We start from the raw sequence: 16,599 nt of genomic DNA, 5'->3' as shown, positions 1-16,599 counted from the left end.
GGCTTCTCCAGTCGCTCCGCCCGCGGGGTGCTGCGGGACGGCCGCTGCCCCGCTCGCGCTGGGGGCGCCTTTGTTCGAAGATCGAGCAGCTGCCGCTGGCGGCTCCCGAGCGGTGGGTCCCCAAGCTCCGCGGTCTTAGCACCTCTGTCAGCGCTGCTGGTAACCGCCTGGGGAGATCGGATGTTGTTATGAGGCGACTTACTGCGTTTCCTCGGGTCCTGCAGCTGCCGGCGAGGGTGAAGCTGGCCTTAGCTTTGCTCTCGAGTGGAAATCGCTTAAAAGTTTAACGCCTTCGGTCGGGAGGCAGCTACACGAAAACACCCGGGTGCAGAAACGCTGTCTGAGGACAGCGGAGCCCCGGTGCCCCGTGCAGGTGGCCGCTCGCGGGGCGGGCAGAGCCGTGTGACGCCCCGGCCCCGTGCTGCTCTGCGCTCCGCGGCGACGGCCGCCCCCGGCGCTTCCTGCGTCCCGCTTGCCTCTTGGGGCCTGCCGCTAGGCTTTGGGTCTGCGAAGGGACTAACCAGAGGCAGAAAGCCTCTGCGCTGCGATCGATACGCGCCGGTCCTTATCAGGAGTTTGTGAGATAAGGGAGCTGCTTGTTTCGTCTGTTCGTTTGTAACCTGTGTATTCCTGACTCAAGATCTGGTCTCGTTATGCCTCTGTAGGGTTTGATTGTTACTGTTGCATGTTTTTCTTGAATGCGATTGTTTGGGTAGGTTTGGTTTTTTGCTTGTTTGTTTTTGTTTGGGAAGTCCTTGAAAGATTAGTAAGTGACTTCACAGCATGTCTTGGATTGTTTTTCATTACTGAATAAACTCCCTCGGTGTTATTTTCTGAGCCTGCTGGGTGTTCATTCGTAATAGCACTGGACGAGAGGGCTCAACTTACTTGTACACCGATTTACTTAACGTTTTGTCACTTTAGGTGTTGGACTGATACTTGTTAAACTTGTATTCAAACCCTTCTTCCTGTATCAATGTACACAGGTGTTAATGTTAACATTAGGGTTTCAGTAACAGTTTGTACTTAAGTTTTCGTTGCTTTGCCTTCAGCGGAAGGGGGAGGGAAGCTGCATTCAAGTGCATTATTTCAGGACTGCATAATGAAGAAAAGAAAAAAATGATTATTCATAAAAGGCAGCACACCACAATGTGAATATCTTGCCTGTTGCAAAGCTAGATCACTACTAAGATTTACAAGCTGGCAATAGTACTTATGAATTTGACTTCATTCTTCTGAATTGTTCTTATGGTGTAAGTAATTTAATATAACTACATGATTAGAATACTTCAGATTTAATGTAAATATAAGATTTCTAGATAAGTGTTTGCACAGGCTGGTCTTTTGAGGCTAAGGTACTAATATGTAGTAAAGTACTTCAAGATGTGAATAATAGAAGCCACTCTGATTTACAGAGGAAGAATGACTGGAATAATTGCTTTTATGAAATAACTATGTTTGCATTATCCTAGGAATAGCAGTATAAATATTTCAGGTGTGCTTTCAGATTAGGTGGATTTTTTTCCCTTCATCTGTCAGCCTTAATCATAAGGTTAATTGCTGAATTTTAATACTGCCTGTGGGCTGTTTTAAGTTTTCTTTTTTGTAAGCTACTTTTTAATTATTATTATTCATGAGAGAGTTAGATAAACTTCATGAAATGGTCTCCCCTTTATTTTTAAAGGCTCTCCTACAAAGAGCCATCCTGCCACTTGGGTCTGTTTAGTTTCTCTGTCCTTGGAGCTGTAGTAAAAATTCACGCATTACAGTTCCTTCCACAGACTTTTTCTATTATATATGTAGCATGAAAACACAGTATCCTTTATATTTCTTAAGGATGTTTGCATCTTTCTGACTACATTCTGTTTGTTAACAGTAATTTTACCAGCATTAGTATCTATGTATGCAGGGCAGCGCTGTCATCTTTATTGTTATGTTGTTGAAATGTGTTGATCTTTTTATCTGGTGATTCTAGCATTATGAGGACAGATCTTCATCATGCATTCTCAGAAGGTTGTAACCTAGGTGTTCTCTGCATATATTAGTCCCATTACTCACCTACACTTGCAGTAATTTCTGCTGGGTATCATCTATGGTAGAGTTCCATAAATTGTGTACTAGGCTTATTAAAAGCCCAGAGGTTTCAGTAATACTCTTGATCTCCAGATAGGAAATTTGAACTGCTTTTGTGAAGACTTGGCAATGCAAAGGAATATTTACTTAAGTCTTAAAAAAAAAACCAAAAAACAAAAAAAAAAAAAAAAAACCAAAGCAAACAAAATGAATACTTAGTTTCTGTGTTGGTAATTCATTAAGAAATCATGTTTACATGTCTTCCTGACGTTTAAAGGAAATAAACTTTAATCACTTCAGTGAAGTACCTGAGTAGTACACCTTCTGAGGAAGGATAATGTCTGCTTTAATTGAAGTTATGACACCATGTGCATAACTACTAGGCTGAAATGCTGATTCAGTTGAACTTTTAAACAGTGATATCAGAATTACACTGTGCTCCCTAGGGACTCTCATATCCTGGTGCCATTCCAGATCCAGAGGTAAAGAACACACTCATGTGAATACAATGAATGACAAACCAGTTCCAGCATAATGAAAACACTGTTTGCATTTAGTTGGAGGTGTCCTCCTGAGGAAGACCAGTAGGTGTTTTATGATACGTTTGTTCAGTTAGTGATGCTAGGGATCTCCAGTTATTACTTTTTTCTTCATTTTTGTCCAAGTAAAGACAACAGTGAGTATTTTCTTTTATGCAAAGGCTGTTGCTGGCCATGATTCATGTGTAGAATGACTTAGGAATAAGAAACTGTAGTTTAAGTAAAGATTAAATAGACGTTACATAAAGTCTGTTACAGTCTGGTGCAGGAGAGAAATGATACTTTAATCATTTTCTTCCACATAAGTCATTTGTCATATGTGGTAACAACCCATATTTAGCACTTTTAAGCTATGCTGGGGCCCAGTACCTCCTCAGCTGATTATCTGCAATTGTTACAATAATGTGTATTCCACAGGCCAGCTAAAATTACTACAACAGACAGCAAATACTTTGTGTGAAATCTTATGTACAGTGTTGCAAGGCTGTTTATGGTTATAAATAATGTAAAGTCTTGTTTGAGTTCTTTCTGACAAGTGCATTATAGAAAAAGAAGTTTTGCAGCTAGTATTTTATGTTGGAATAAAATACAGTCAGCTATTCCTGGACTCAAGAGGCTACTTGTACCTCAGTTTTAAAGATACGACTACATTTTTTTCAAATGAAATGAAAATGCTTTTTCCCCCATCATAAAGCACATTATATTATCTAGCTTTGGTCTTCAAAAAAACTTTTTTTTTTTCCTGAAAAAGTGGAGAAAAATTACTCAATTTAATAGTTTCTATAAAAATAGAGGTGTGATTGAATACTGAGTCATGGGTGATGCTTGCAGAACTAAAAAGCGTGTTGAAGGATTACAACATTACTGTTGTTCAAAGACTGTGAATATGAGCTTTCTAATTAAGGTAAAAAGAGTAGTTCCTTTGGTGCTCACATGTATGAGGGTTATAAAGCAGGAAATAAATATTTACCTGTCAGTGGCTGACAGGCTGGTTCAGCCCGGTTCTGTAACTAGTGGGGCAGAGGAATTTTGCAAAATCCATATCTCTGGAAAAGGGAGACAGGTGGACCCCAAAGTAATTAAAAAAAAAAAAAGTGGCAATGATCTGAGGAGAAACAAACTAACTTACTAAATATGGTATTGGAATGCAAGGTAACACACTATAATACAATATAATTATATTTGATTTATTAGCTTTGATTCTAATGAGGGAGTATCTGAAAGCTGTGGGCCTTACAGTAATACTGAAGTGGTGCGTGCAGTCAGGACAGGCAGCAGCAAGGAGAGGCGAAGGAGAAGAACAATGAAGAGAAAAAGCCTGATCAGGTGACCTTGCCAGGAGTTCGATCTCCTCTCTGACTGCAAAGCCCCCTGGGGAATGTGCTGCTTCTTTTCTTCTGGACAGGTACCCAGAACTGGAGCACTGACACTTTAACTCCCAGTGCACTACACGATGTTGTGATGTGGAATACCAGTAACCAAAAATCATAAAATGACATTACCTGCGTTTATGTATAAGATGTTTAAAGCCTTTTGAGAATCTGTGGGCCTCTTCTGTAGGTCTTTTCCACTAGTCTTTACTTGCAGATTGAACGTAACGTCCAATAATGTCACTTGAAAGTGAACAGATGAACAATTGCAAGTTTAAGTGACTAATTTGCTTATTGCATAAATACATGAGTCTATTTCCTTAACTGGTAGGCTATTTACTCCAGATCTGTTGTTAAGAGATAATCTACCTTTTTATGGGAAGTGGTGGCCTCTTTCTGCCATCTCTTCTAAATGGTAGTGCTGATCACTCATGCCTAAGAATCTATGATTTCATTTGAAGAAATCCAGAGACTTGGGTTGAAAACATTTGCCCAGTTTTGGAGGAGGGAAAAAAAGACAACTAACCCTTTTTTTTTTATGCTCAACAGGGAGCAGTAGTATTTCAGAAATGCACATCTTGTTTATTAGATTTTGTTGCCGTGATTATTTTCAACAATTTATTCTATGATTGTGTAGTGCTATATGAATGTCACACACTGTACTAAGGGAAGAGACCATTCATAAAGTCAAAATAAGGGTAACTGTTCAGCCATCTATATTCAGAAGCTCTTACATCATTGCCCTATGGAACTTTTCTAAAAATAAGTGTATACAAGTTAGAGAACAGACTTTGAAATGTGATTTTGATGCTGCCAGGTATCATAGCAGTAACTATGCTATGCTAAGTCTAAAGCATAGACTTTACTGTTGACTGACACGGGTGTTTCTGAAACCACAGGGAATGTGAACATCAGAAGTTGGCTTTCTGTTGTTGTTATTCCTGTTTTTAAGCTTGACTCTAGCAGTCAAAGCTGGTACATGAAACTGTAGGATGGTTCCTGTTTGCATGACCCAGTAGGAGCTAAGCCTGAGACCTGTGGTAGAGCTGGGTGGGAGAGTTCTTGAGATGAAACATCAAATGTGTTCACAACAGGAAAGTAAATACTTATGCTAGGTGTGCTGATGTACTTCATGGTTCTTGTCAGATTTTGTCATGCTCTACCTTTACGGGAGAAGTACTAGTACAATAAAGATTTCTTTTCCTCTTCCTTCAAAGCCTTGTAAATCAGGAGAACTCAATACCTGTTTATCAGGGCAGCTGTGTCTGATTAGCTTGCTTCAGGTCTGTGTGTCTACTGTTTTGCTCTTTTTCAAACTCCCTCACCCCTCCCTATTAAAGCGCTTTGAATTCATAGCATAGGTTATATTGCTCCGCCAGTTATTTGTGTTAAAATATTTTGTTTGGTGTGTTTTTGTTAAAATATGGAATAAAAAGTCATTTCTTTAAGACTGATAATATAACCCCAATCCTGACAAGGGAGTGAGTGCTTCTGTTGCTCTGAGGTGAGGGTCCTCAAAAGAAACTAAAACTCATGCTTGTTCTTGGCCTAAGCTATCATATTCTAGTTCTAGAGTCTGGCAGGTCTTAGGGACCACTCTTCTGTAATAATATGCTCATTCTAAAGAAGCTACTAGTAACAAAAAGGTGTTGTATAGAAATTAATATATATATTTAAGCTTTTGCTTTGTTTAAACAATTCCACTACATTTCAATGCTGTTTTCTTAAGAGGTTGAACTTACAAATTCAGTGAGTTTTCTTCTTTTTATGTTTTATTCTAACTAGAAACTGATGCCATTCTCTCTTCCTGTTTCAGGCTAGAAGATGAATAATCTTTCCTTCAGTGAACTGTGCTGCCTATTCTGTTGTCCACCATGCCCAGGGAAAATTGCCTCCAAACTGGCATTCTTACCTCCTGATCCCACGTACACTCTGATGTGTGATGAAAGTGGTAGTCGCTGGACTTTACATCTCTCAGGGAGAGCAGACTGGCAGTATTCATCAAGAGAAAAAGATGCCATTGAGTGCTTCATGACTAGAACAAGTAAAGGTAACAGGATTGCCTGTATGTTTGTGCGTTGCTCACCTAACGCCAAATATACTTTGCTCTTCTCGCACGGAAATGCTGTTGACCTAGGTCAGATGAGCAGCTTTTACATAGGACTGGGTTCACGGATTAATTGCAACATATTCTCATACGATTATTCTGGATATGGTGCAAGTTCTGGGAAGCCAACAGAAAAGAATCTGTATGCTGACATTGATGCTGCCTGGGTGGCTCTTAGGACAAGGTAAGACATTCCAGCATGCTTTCTAAATCACTGTACTTAATTTGAAGTGGTAAATTAAACAGATTTTTTTTTTTTTTTTTACAATTAATGTATTTATATCAAAGCAGACTGGTGATATAACAGGTATTGTTAGTATTGAGCAGTATCAGTATTTAGTGCTGATATACTTGAGAAACTGAAATGGGATGAAGTTTAGTAAGATGTCATTTGTTGTTATTTGCATGTTTCAAAGATAACCCTTACTGTCATAGCTCAGGATCCCCTTTGTTGATAGTATTGGAGAAGAAAAAACTATGGTAGATTCCCTACCCACAGAGCTACTGGTATAACAGGGAGACAAGAGAAAACAAGAATTCATTTCTCAGATATTTAATGGTCTTAATGAGTTTTCAGACCTCCTTTGTTTCAAAATTCAGACTAGTAGCTACAGCATTTCCAGAAGATAGAAAGCTTTTTGTTTTATAAAGGAAGCTATTTTAGCAAAGTACAGTGTCTGAGAGAGGAGGTCATTAATCTATGTGAATGCATTATGATAGGACCAAAGCCCAGGAATCTGAATCACTGCTGTTAGCACAAATTAAAACTGGACACAGGAAAATAAAATTCCAACCTGGGAGGATGTAGTTTCCAGAGCCTGTTTTCTAAGCCTGTACTTTTAAGATGGTAAAACAGTAAGGTAAATACTATAGAGACATACGTGTAGGAGTCCCAGCTCCTTGTCTGGGCTCACCCCATTGTCTTAGAATAATTTCTGTATGGAAAATCTGGAAGTAAATATGATACCAATTTGAATTCTCTCCTCCATTCTTAAACAATATGTCTTTCCTTATCAAATAAGGTTATAGCTCATAACAATATCCCATCTGAATATATCCTTTGCTGAACAGTCATTGTAGGAGAGGAGAGGGACATATGACTCTAACTCCATATTCTGTATTTTTTTTCTTTCCCTCTTCTATTCAGGAATGATTCTGCCTGGAGTCTATTTGCTACCTGTGAGATGTTTTATGTCAAAAATTCATGTAGAAGTATTTAAATATGTAGAGCTAGGTTTTATATTTAGGTATGAAGTGCCCAATTTGTGGGTTTCTCAGACGTGAACTTAATCTTTTCCATTGGCTGAAAAGTGGTTGTTCTTAGTAGTTTACACTATAATACTTTCAACAACTTCCCAGCTGGTAATGCTGGTTTTGTTTTTGTGTTTGAATGCTGAGTGAAATACAGTGAGGTTCAGTACACGACTCTGGATGTACTAGTTCGTACAGCATGGTTGCCAATATTCTCTTGTGCCCTGAAACAGTGTTCAGCTGCTCTTTAATACTTAATATCAGGACCGGGAAATGTTTGCTGCAGCTCTGATTCACTTTTTCTAGTGTAGCCTGTTGTGTCAGTGTTACACTGGCATTGTCTTTAATGCTTTATAAAGTCAGTGTTCTGTGAAAGCAAAGTAATTCTATGGATTTTGTGTAGGGTAACTGTAAACACAGTTGTAATTTCTTTGAAGTTCCTTTTGATAGGAGGAGAGAAATCTGTCTTGTTATCATAGGCTTATAAACCATGTCTCACTGATTGTATGATGGTCTAAGAAAGGAATAGGGAAGTTACATCTGTTGAAGGTTGATCATAGCCACTCTGCTTCCTCCATTCGCTGTTCTGAGAAACGGGATCAAAGAATCCAGCATTAAAAGATGTATCTGGGGTACCTGGAATTCTCACATGGACATGGACATCATTCTGCAGTTGAAACTGCTGCTTGTGTTAAAGACATGTTAGTTATTTATTGGAAGAACTATCCTGATGGCCACCACTTTCCTGCATGGAGTAGAAATAGTCTTTGAAGTGATATTCAGGGTGAAATTAAGATTGGTACAAATTTGCTTAAGAGAGGCTTTTACAAAGTTATGTGAATATCATCACGCATGTAGATGAATGTGGAGAACTATTTGGCAGTGGAGCGGAAGATGAAAAGAGTAGATAGAGGTTCTGAATTGTCCTTTTTCTTTACCTGCTTTTAGTATTTCATTAGGACTCAGTAGCTGTCCTTGTGAATGCTGACTGTGAAAGATGGCAAGGTGATTCACTGCCATGGTGTTTAAGAAAGATGCACAGTATTGCATATTAATCTTCATGGCGCTATATAAAAGCCACAAGTGAGAACATTCTTTTTCTGACTGTCATAGCTACAAAGTGCTGAAATGCAGGTAGTCATTTTGGGATACGCCTATCTTCTGCTGCCCTGGTCTCTGAAGGCCTTTGATGACACACTAGGAAGGGTGGAAAGGTTTAACCAGCCCCAGGCAAATGCAGGGCAAGTGGTGGTCATTCAGAAACCTGAAGATGTGCCAAGGTTGACTCATGATGAGATTTGTCTTTTAAGAAGTGAAGCTACCTTGCCATTGTTTCTTACCGTGGATCATACTGTATTTTAAAAGCTGAAGGATCTCACTGTCATACTGATGTGTCAAAATGGATAGAATATCCACAACTCAAACATAATTCAAATCTATTTTGATGATGGCTGGAAGTATTTGTTGAGAAATGACATATTATGTTTTTTTCATTCAAAAGTAGTAGTGTTGTTTTTTTATACTACTTTTAGCCTTCATTAGGAGAAGGAAGGGCTATTGCTTTCTATACCTGAACATACTATATTTTTAGAGACTGAGACTTTTATTTAAATTGATGAGGAAAAGAGACCTTGATTTACTGTGAGAATAATCTTACAAATGGAATAAATGTATGTGTAACATTGCAAGGACTAGAAGAGGCCAATCTATCTTGGAAGAGGTAAAGGAGATGTGTCTTGTTGACTACTACGTGCATGTTGAATGCATGGCAATGTCGTATGTTGCATGTGCAGAAAGGAAAGGTGCATCTAAGTTGAGGAAGAATTTTAATCTCATGAATTTCATTCATGACCTGGAATGTTGATAGTTAGGGATGTTTGTGTCCTTCATGTTCTGCAACTTGCAGCTGTAATTTAATGCGTTCTGTGCATAATGATGAAAGGTTCTGAAATGTGCATTTAAAACTCCCTTAGGATGTTCTTGTTTCATCTGCCTCAAGCACTGCAGTTAGTTGGTTAAGTCAGTGTTGTACTGACTTAACAAACAGCAGCCTTTCTAGAACATCTATTGCACCTCTTTGTTAGTAGAAACCTAAGAGATATTACTGAAAATAAACCCTTCTAAGGTTAGTTGTACCACTGTTTTGTTTTGCAAAGGGAGCAAATCTTTTAGATCAACATCAGTACTTCAGAGATAATAAGATAAATTGCTTTCTGTCTCTCTTGGGTGTATCAAGGGCAAAATGTCAGATACTCTAGGGGCCCACATTGCACACCATAGTAACTTCTGGGGTTTTTTTTGTTGTTGTTCTTAAAGGTAACTTTAACCTTAGAAATCTTGCAGTTTGCATGTCATAGTAATATGTATGTTAAGTAAAAAGTAGAAAAATAAGAGACTGTCACTAAGACAAGTAGAGAAAAGGTCTTATTTACAGAGACAAATATAAAGGAAACTGTAAATACGTTTTGGTACAGCACTTTGTGATAGTTGTCACAAAGAAGGGAAAATAATATTTTGTGCTGTTTAGTAGAAGAAGAGAACACTAGTTCTTATTAGAAGGTGAGGTCAGGAAGGAGTGTTTAAAAGAGGCAGTCAGTTGTAGGCTCACGGAAGAGTAGATAAGGGTAACTAATAAAACCATGAGTTAGGTTGGGTTGCTAGTACTAGGAAGTAGTGTGATGATACAGTTAGTGGTATATTGGCTTCTTTCCTCTGTCCCTCTGTTAAGTCATTACTCAGTACATTAGTCAATACTCAGTATAAAGGCACCCTGCTCAAAAGAGCAGAAAAGTAGCTGCTCTACTACCAGAAGGTATTAGTACAGTTTCCTAAACTAGTTGGTGGAGCCCAATGAGGGCAACACATGACTGAAAACCTAAGTAGGGAAGTACTGTTCTCTTTGGCAATATCTTAGTTTAGTAGTGACATTAACCTATACCTTTAACATGATTTTGCTAACATTCACACACATCATGAACAGGGTTATTTACTTCTGTGAAAGTACTGCTCATCAAGTTCCATGTTTTCATGAAGGTAGCACTTTGGTGTGTAAACTTAAAGGATAAGTTAGATGTTTAAAGGAATTGAAATCTCGGTTACTCTGGGAAAATGTTTTGGGCAGCCTTTGTGCTGCAGAAAATGTCTAGATTTTATGCTAAATTCAGTCCTGAGTAACTTGTCACTGAGGAAAACTGCTTTCTCTGAGAATGTGCATCTCTGTGCAGCTACTTTCAGGTTTTTTTCTGAAGTCCATTTGGGTAATTGTGACAAAAAAACACCCTCACAATTACCGCCACCAATAAAAAAATAGAAAACTTCATTTAGACTAAGATTACCTTAATAGACAGTAGCATGCATTACTGCTGTGATCAATGTAACAAGTTTTCATGGATTCCAGCAGTTTTCACAGCAAGTGGCTGTGACCTCTTGGCTTCTGAATAGATGCTTTCAGCATATAGCTTTATAGCTTCTCCTTCCTCAGGACTGACTGCCATTCTCAAAGGACTGTATTACTGTTGCATTTGTTCTTGAATTGATACTTCTTATTCTAGAAAAACAGGCAATTTTTGGTTAATAATTCATGGCAATAAAAGAATCATTGAATTACAGAATTTGACTTATTAACTGCCTGTTATCCCAAATTAGAACCTGGACATTTGGTAACTTTCTATGAAATTTCTTGGAATTTACCACTATGGGACTGCTGAAAGGAAGAGGCAATTAATTCTATGGATAAGTAATTTACCAGCAGCTTTCTTCTCAGCTAGAAGGTGATACTTTTGAGAGAGGAACTGAGGGATGTTTGGACTCCTCCTTTTCTCTCAACTTTTTTTTTTTTTTTTTTTTTTTTTCCCCATGAGGAGTGGAGGTGAGGAAAGAGTGGAGAGGGAAAGGGGGAAAGCTAGGGAAATAGATGTCACTGATACTGTTCTTGGGATCCTAAGGGGATTTTTTTGCTTATTTTCCAGATCAGAATATTTGGAAGTCTAACTGCTTTGAACAACCACTACTGGTTGTAGGTTTAACTATTTTTGTTTCCAGGCTATAAAAACTGTTTGAGTGGTGCTGTGAAGGCAGTCTGGCTGTGGTGCAGAAAGGTTTACTTTAATCCAAATATAGTAAGCACTATTCCTGTATTGCTTTTTGCAGCTAATATTTGGATCTAAATCCTTCAGCCTACGGGTAGCTAAAAATAAGAGGAAGAATAAAGGCAGTGGAGAATATACAATGAAAAGTGTTTATTTTTGCCTTAAAACATTGTGCAGTAGTCTTTACCTTGTAGAGTCTGATACTGGTGAAAATGTGTGATGGATTTGCAAGGTGGTGTTCTGTGATAATGTACTGTGCAAAGTCAATGTCACTCTAACAATGCAGCATGTCATTTATTTAATTAGACTTCGTTCTGATTTTTTTTTGAAAAGGATAGAACATTGTATTTTCAGAATGCAAAAATGTGCTGTATTAGATTTATTGTAACTGTTTTCAAGTGTTTCAGTCAAGATAAAGAAATAGTGAAGACTTCACATCTTCTTTACACTTCAGAACATTAATTTATTGTTTTGTAGTGTGCTGGAATTCTGAAAAAGTCTTAATTAGAAAGTTAGATGTTTGAGGGTTTTTTCTTGTACTCTGAGAACTGCTTTGAGGTAGGGGGTTTTCCAGAAACATAAAACTGATAATAAAGTCTTGGTTTTTTATTTATTTATTTTTTTTAGTTATATCTTAGAAACTCTTTCTAGGAAACATTAAGTTGTCATGGTATAAATGGAGTCTATTCATGTTTGTGCTTTTTTCTTTGTGAATTCTTGAAGAGTACTTGTTACAAAGACATCCATTCGTGTTTTGAAAAATCTTGAACAATTTCTTGTTAACTATATTTTTGTTTTTCGTGGAGTTATGCTAATGAATCAATTTGAGAACTCTGAGCATAGGTGCTCTTAGCTGGTACAGCTCTCCTAGCTTTTGCAGAAAAAAATGCATGTGTTTATTGTAGAAGAGGAAATGGTTGGACTTTCCTTAACTTTAAATGAAGACAGTTGTCAGTTCCCCTAGGAATTTTGTCAGACATTAGACTTACAATATGCTATTCCATAGCATTGTTAGGCTAGTGTAGTGTAAACTAGAGAGCTCACAAACTTCTGTTAATACATGAGAATGATTTATGTTTTGCTTTTGAATGCAGTGCAATATCTCTTTCTATTTAAAGTACTTCCTCTCCAACGCAAACTACAGGTTTCCAGATAGACACTTCTGCAGATTCAGTGTGCATTTTTAGTGCACTAAAAATGCTTTGCTGGTATTTATTATTGTATCAGTACTTATTTTCTGCTGTGGGTGCTGTTCTTGCTAGCATAACATTTTGCTCAGACTTTTGCAGTACTGTTGTGTTGCATGGCAATCAGATCATCTTTGTATCCATGTTACTGAAGAAAAATACATTAGGTTTGATCTGGATAGATGCAGCTAGATGTTTCACAACTGTTGACTACCTCAGCTACAGGAAAAAGACTTTTTTGTCTTAGTGGGGGAGAAAATTGACTTGAACTTTGTAGTGCTTATTGAGATACATTAATGGTGTAGTTGAAGTATTCCTTTTGCTAGCCTGTATTTCAAATATAGACCACTCAAAGCAGCATCTCACTGTTACAGAGAATATGTAGTACTTTGGGTGTTGTCTGTATGGGCATGCCTTATGTTTCATGAAACTGAACAATGTTACCAGCATGCAGTTTTTATCAGATAACAGAGGAGTAAGCTGACTTTGTGTGTGTGTTTGGCTATCCTATGGGTAATGGTAACTACGGACCTAGTGAGGCTCTAATAATTTCTGTTGTAGCTCCACAGGAGTTACAGATAAAGATACTCAACTAGTATACAAGTTGCAACAGCCTTCTCAAGTCTATGCTTAAAAATGTAGTGTCATTCTTTCATAAGGCAGGAAATGTACTGCAAACACAAAGTAAGTCTTCCTTTAACCTAAATAAATTGTTCCATAATCTATTTTTTTGCTCTAGCTTCAGTTTTGTCTTTTTCAGGAAAATTTAATGTATGGAGATGGTTTGTTTGCCTTTTGTCATGGAGTTTTCTTGATCAGTCTACGACTGTGACAAGGAGGGGGTGGCAGTAGGCCTGTGGGCCCCCTGGCTCCTAAAAGTGGGAAGGGAGATGGGAGATTGTCTTAGAGAGAAAGGGAAAAAGAACGGAGCAGTGGCAGTGATCTAAGGAGGAAAACTTATTTTACAAACTATGTTATCGAAATGCAAGATAACACAATATAATACAGTCTAATTGAAATTAAGGCTAATAAATAAGAGTTTTCAAAACCAAAGTGCCTACTTGAATGAAGGCACATGGCTTGGGAGCATGCCCACTGCTGGCCAGCAAGATAGCAAGATCCCATGACTTCTGTGACTTATCTTCCTCTCTGACCATAAGGTCTCCTGGGATATGTAGCTCTTCTCTAAGAAGCAAGTATCTGAAAAGTTGTCAATCCATGGAACTGGAGTATTCATTTTTTAATTACCCATGCTGTACATGATGTTGTGATGTAGAATACCAATAGCAAAATGACAGAACCATGACACCTTTTTATAAATTGCTTTTACCTATTTTATTTTGTATGCCTTTTCATTAACATATTTGATCTTCTAGGTACGGAATCCGCCCTGAAAATGTGATTATATATGGCCAAAGTATAGGAACAGTACCATCTGTGGATCTTGCTGCTAGGTATGAAAGTGCTGCTGTAATTCTACATTCTCCACTGACCTCAGGAATGCGAGTAGCTTTTCCTGATACAAAGAAGACCTACTGCTTTGATGCATTCCCAAAGTAAGTTGCGGGTTGTTGGTGTTTTTTTGCTTTTTTTTTTTTTTAATTATTTTTCCAGTTACATAAGTTTTGTATTAGAGAAATGGGTAATACAATTAAATTCTCAGAATGTTCATTCAAAGGCTTAAAAAAAAAAGTGAGGATAACTGGAAATAGATAACAATAAGAAACAGTTTATTTGAAGGAGTCTGTGGAACTTCTTAAAGGTTTTTAATGTCTCTAATTGTTGCAGTGTATGAAAAGTGATTAGTTTTCCTCTGTGTAACCCTTAATACCTCTAACAATAACAAGCAGTTCTCTTCTGGTGAGTTGCTCATCCGGATAACTACAAAGAATGTCTTCTGCATCTTTTTCAATAAGTATTAAAGAGTAGGATAAATGAGCTGTAGAAAACTCCTGTCATGTATTTCAGAACTCTGCCACTATTATACTGTTATGGACTGGTACACTTGGCTCAAAAAAATATTTGTGAGTTTCTAACTTTTTTTCCCCCACAAAAACTTTAACGTGAAGTTAAAGTATAAAATAACTTTAGTTCTGAAAAGCAAGCAGTTCTATAACTGATTCAGTATAATTTTCAATAAATATTAAGTTTCATGTTTTTAACGTGGACATAGTAATGAATATCACTTTCAGATTGCTGAGTTATTCAATCCTACTAGTTTCTGTTAGTGTTTGTCCTTTCTTTAGCTTAAAATGCTGCTTCAGTGATTTCCAGGGTGTTAAGTTCTATACATATATATATTTCTTTTTTACTTAAACAGTTCCAGAACTAATTACACACTGCAATTTTAACTATTTAAAAAGTGAATTCAAGAGTCGCTGGTCTTTTAAAGAAGATCTAACAAAACTGATAGCATTCATAGATACATTCTTTCTCTTACAGCATTGACAAAATTTCTAAAATAACATCTCCTGTGTTAATTATCCATGGGACTGAAGATGAAGTAATTGACTTTTCACATGGCCTAGCCTTATATGAACGCTGCCAGAGACCAGTAGAGCCACTGTGGGTAGAAGGAGCAGGCCATAATGATGTGGAGCTCTATGGACAATATCTTGAAAGATTAAAACGGTTTGTGTCACAGGAACTGGTGAACTTGTAATTTTCTATGTATATTTAATGCTTCTTCATTTCATTGCAGAACTGCATACCTTGATAAGTACATAACATAAAACCCGAAGGTTGTGTTTTCAAATCATGTTGGTTGCCTTCATTAAATGTACAGGTAATGATTTGTCAACATAATTAGTGAAGGTTTTAATGCCAGTATTATTAACTGGAATTACATCATCAGACAAGGTTGGCAGTTTGTATTAATTTGTGAAGTTTTTCTTTATAGATCTTAAAAAAAACAAAACAAAACAAAAAAAAAAACAACAAAAAAAACACAAGTACTGTATGAAAATCTAATTATATAAAATCAGATGCTGTAAAAGTGTTGCCAAATGCTCTAGCATATTAAAAACACGTTTATAAATATTTTTAAACATCTCAAAATGTACTGTGACTTACTCTGTTTCTTAGATGTAAATTTAAAACCAGACTTCTAAGCTTCTGAGTTGTCATGTAAAAAATGCAATAGCCATGCAATTTGAGCAGTTATGTATGTAATAAGAATGAAGCATCACTGGAAATGACCTGTGCCCTGTTATAAAGGGAGGGGATCAAATTAGGTCTTTCCATATCTTTTTATATCTTTTGTGCTTAGTTTTACTTCAGTTGTTCTGTTTTGTCCTTGTGCTGTTTTATAACTTGAAAGGGACGAATTTATTCATGCATCTTCTTAGCTGCCCTAATCTTGCCAAAATATTGTCAAAATTGTCATTGTTACAACTTAAATATCATTACATGATTGCTACTGAGGCCACTAAGTACTACTTTTAAACAAATAGTGCATTTAGAACTTAGAAAGCTTTGCGGACAATGTAGTTTTAAACAGTGATTGTATAGAGATGCAGTGTTTCAGTAGGAAGAACCTGGAAGTTTATTTAACTTTGTAATAAAATTTGACATTTTGCAGTTTGTCTGTTCATGCTTACTTTTTGGATGTTTAGTGTAAAAGTTCCTTTTTTTTAATATTGTATGGAATTTTTACTTATTGCTCTCTCCTAGACAAGAGTGAGAGGAGCGGCAAGAAAAGAATGTTGACATTTTCCTATTAACTAATACTAAAATAAACTTTGTAAGTTGCCTTTCCTTGAATGCATTTTGCTTGAATAAAAATATGAAAAAAAAAAACTATATGTAGCCTATTTATAAACTGGGTAATCCAAAAATACACACTGTGCTTCTAATTTTAAGGCCTTATGTAGTTTAATTGTTCTGCTTGTTCTGTGACTCAGACTATTGTATAATTAAATGTAGCATCAAATATTGTGAAAACTTTCAGATGTGTTGATTTAACAGTAAACAATATTCCATGGA

At 37.0% G+C, this 16,599-nt stretch overlaps 1 protein-coding gene across 1 annotated transcript in view; it reads left to right on the top strand.

Annotated features, from left to right (window-relative positions):
* Positions 1-16,599, top strand: part of ABHD17B (abhydrolase domain containing 17B, depalmitoylase) — a 16,837-nt gene extending 238 nt beyond the window's left edge. The window contains exons 2-4 of the mRNA XM_015849126.1: positions 5,799-6,273; positions 13,992-14,171; positions 15,058-16,599. Of these exons, the coding sequence (XP_015704612.1) occupies positions 5,807-6,273; positions 13,992-14,171; positions 15,058-15,277 (867 nt within the window). The 5' untranslated portion in view covers positions 5,799-5,806 and the 3' untranslated portion in view covers positions 15,278-16,599. The remainder of the gene's footprint in view (positions 1-5,798; positions 6,274-13,991; positions 14,172-15,057) is intronic.

Source organism: Coturnix japonica, chromosome Z (assembly GCF_001577835.2).
Source record: "Coturnix japonica isolate 7356 chromosome Z, Coturnix japonica 2.1, whole genome shotgun sequence".
In the NCBI taxonomy this organism is placed as follows: Eukaryota; Metazoa; Chordata; class Aves; order Galliformes; family Phasianidae; genus Coturnix; species Coturnix japonica.
Note: the sequence above shows the minus strand (reverse complement) of the source record. Positions and strands in the feature narration are given on the sequence as shown.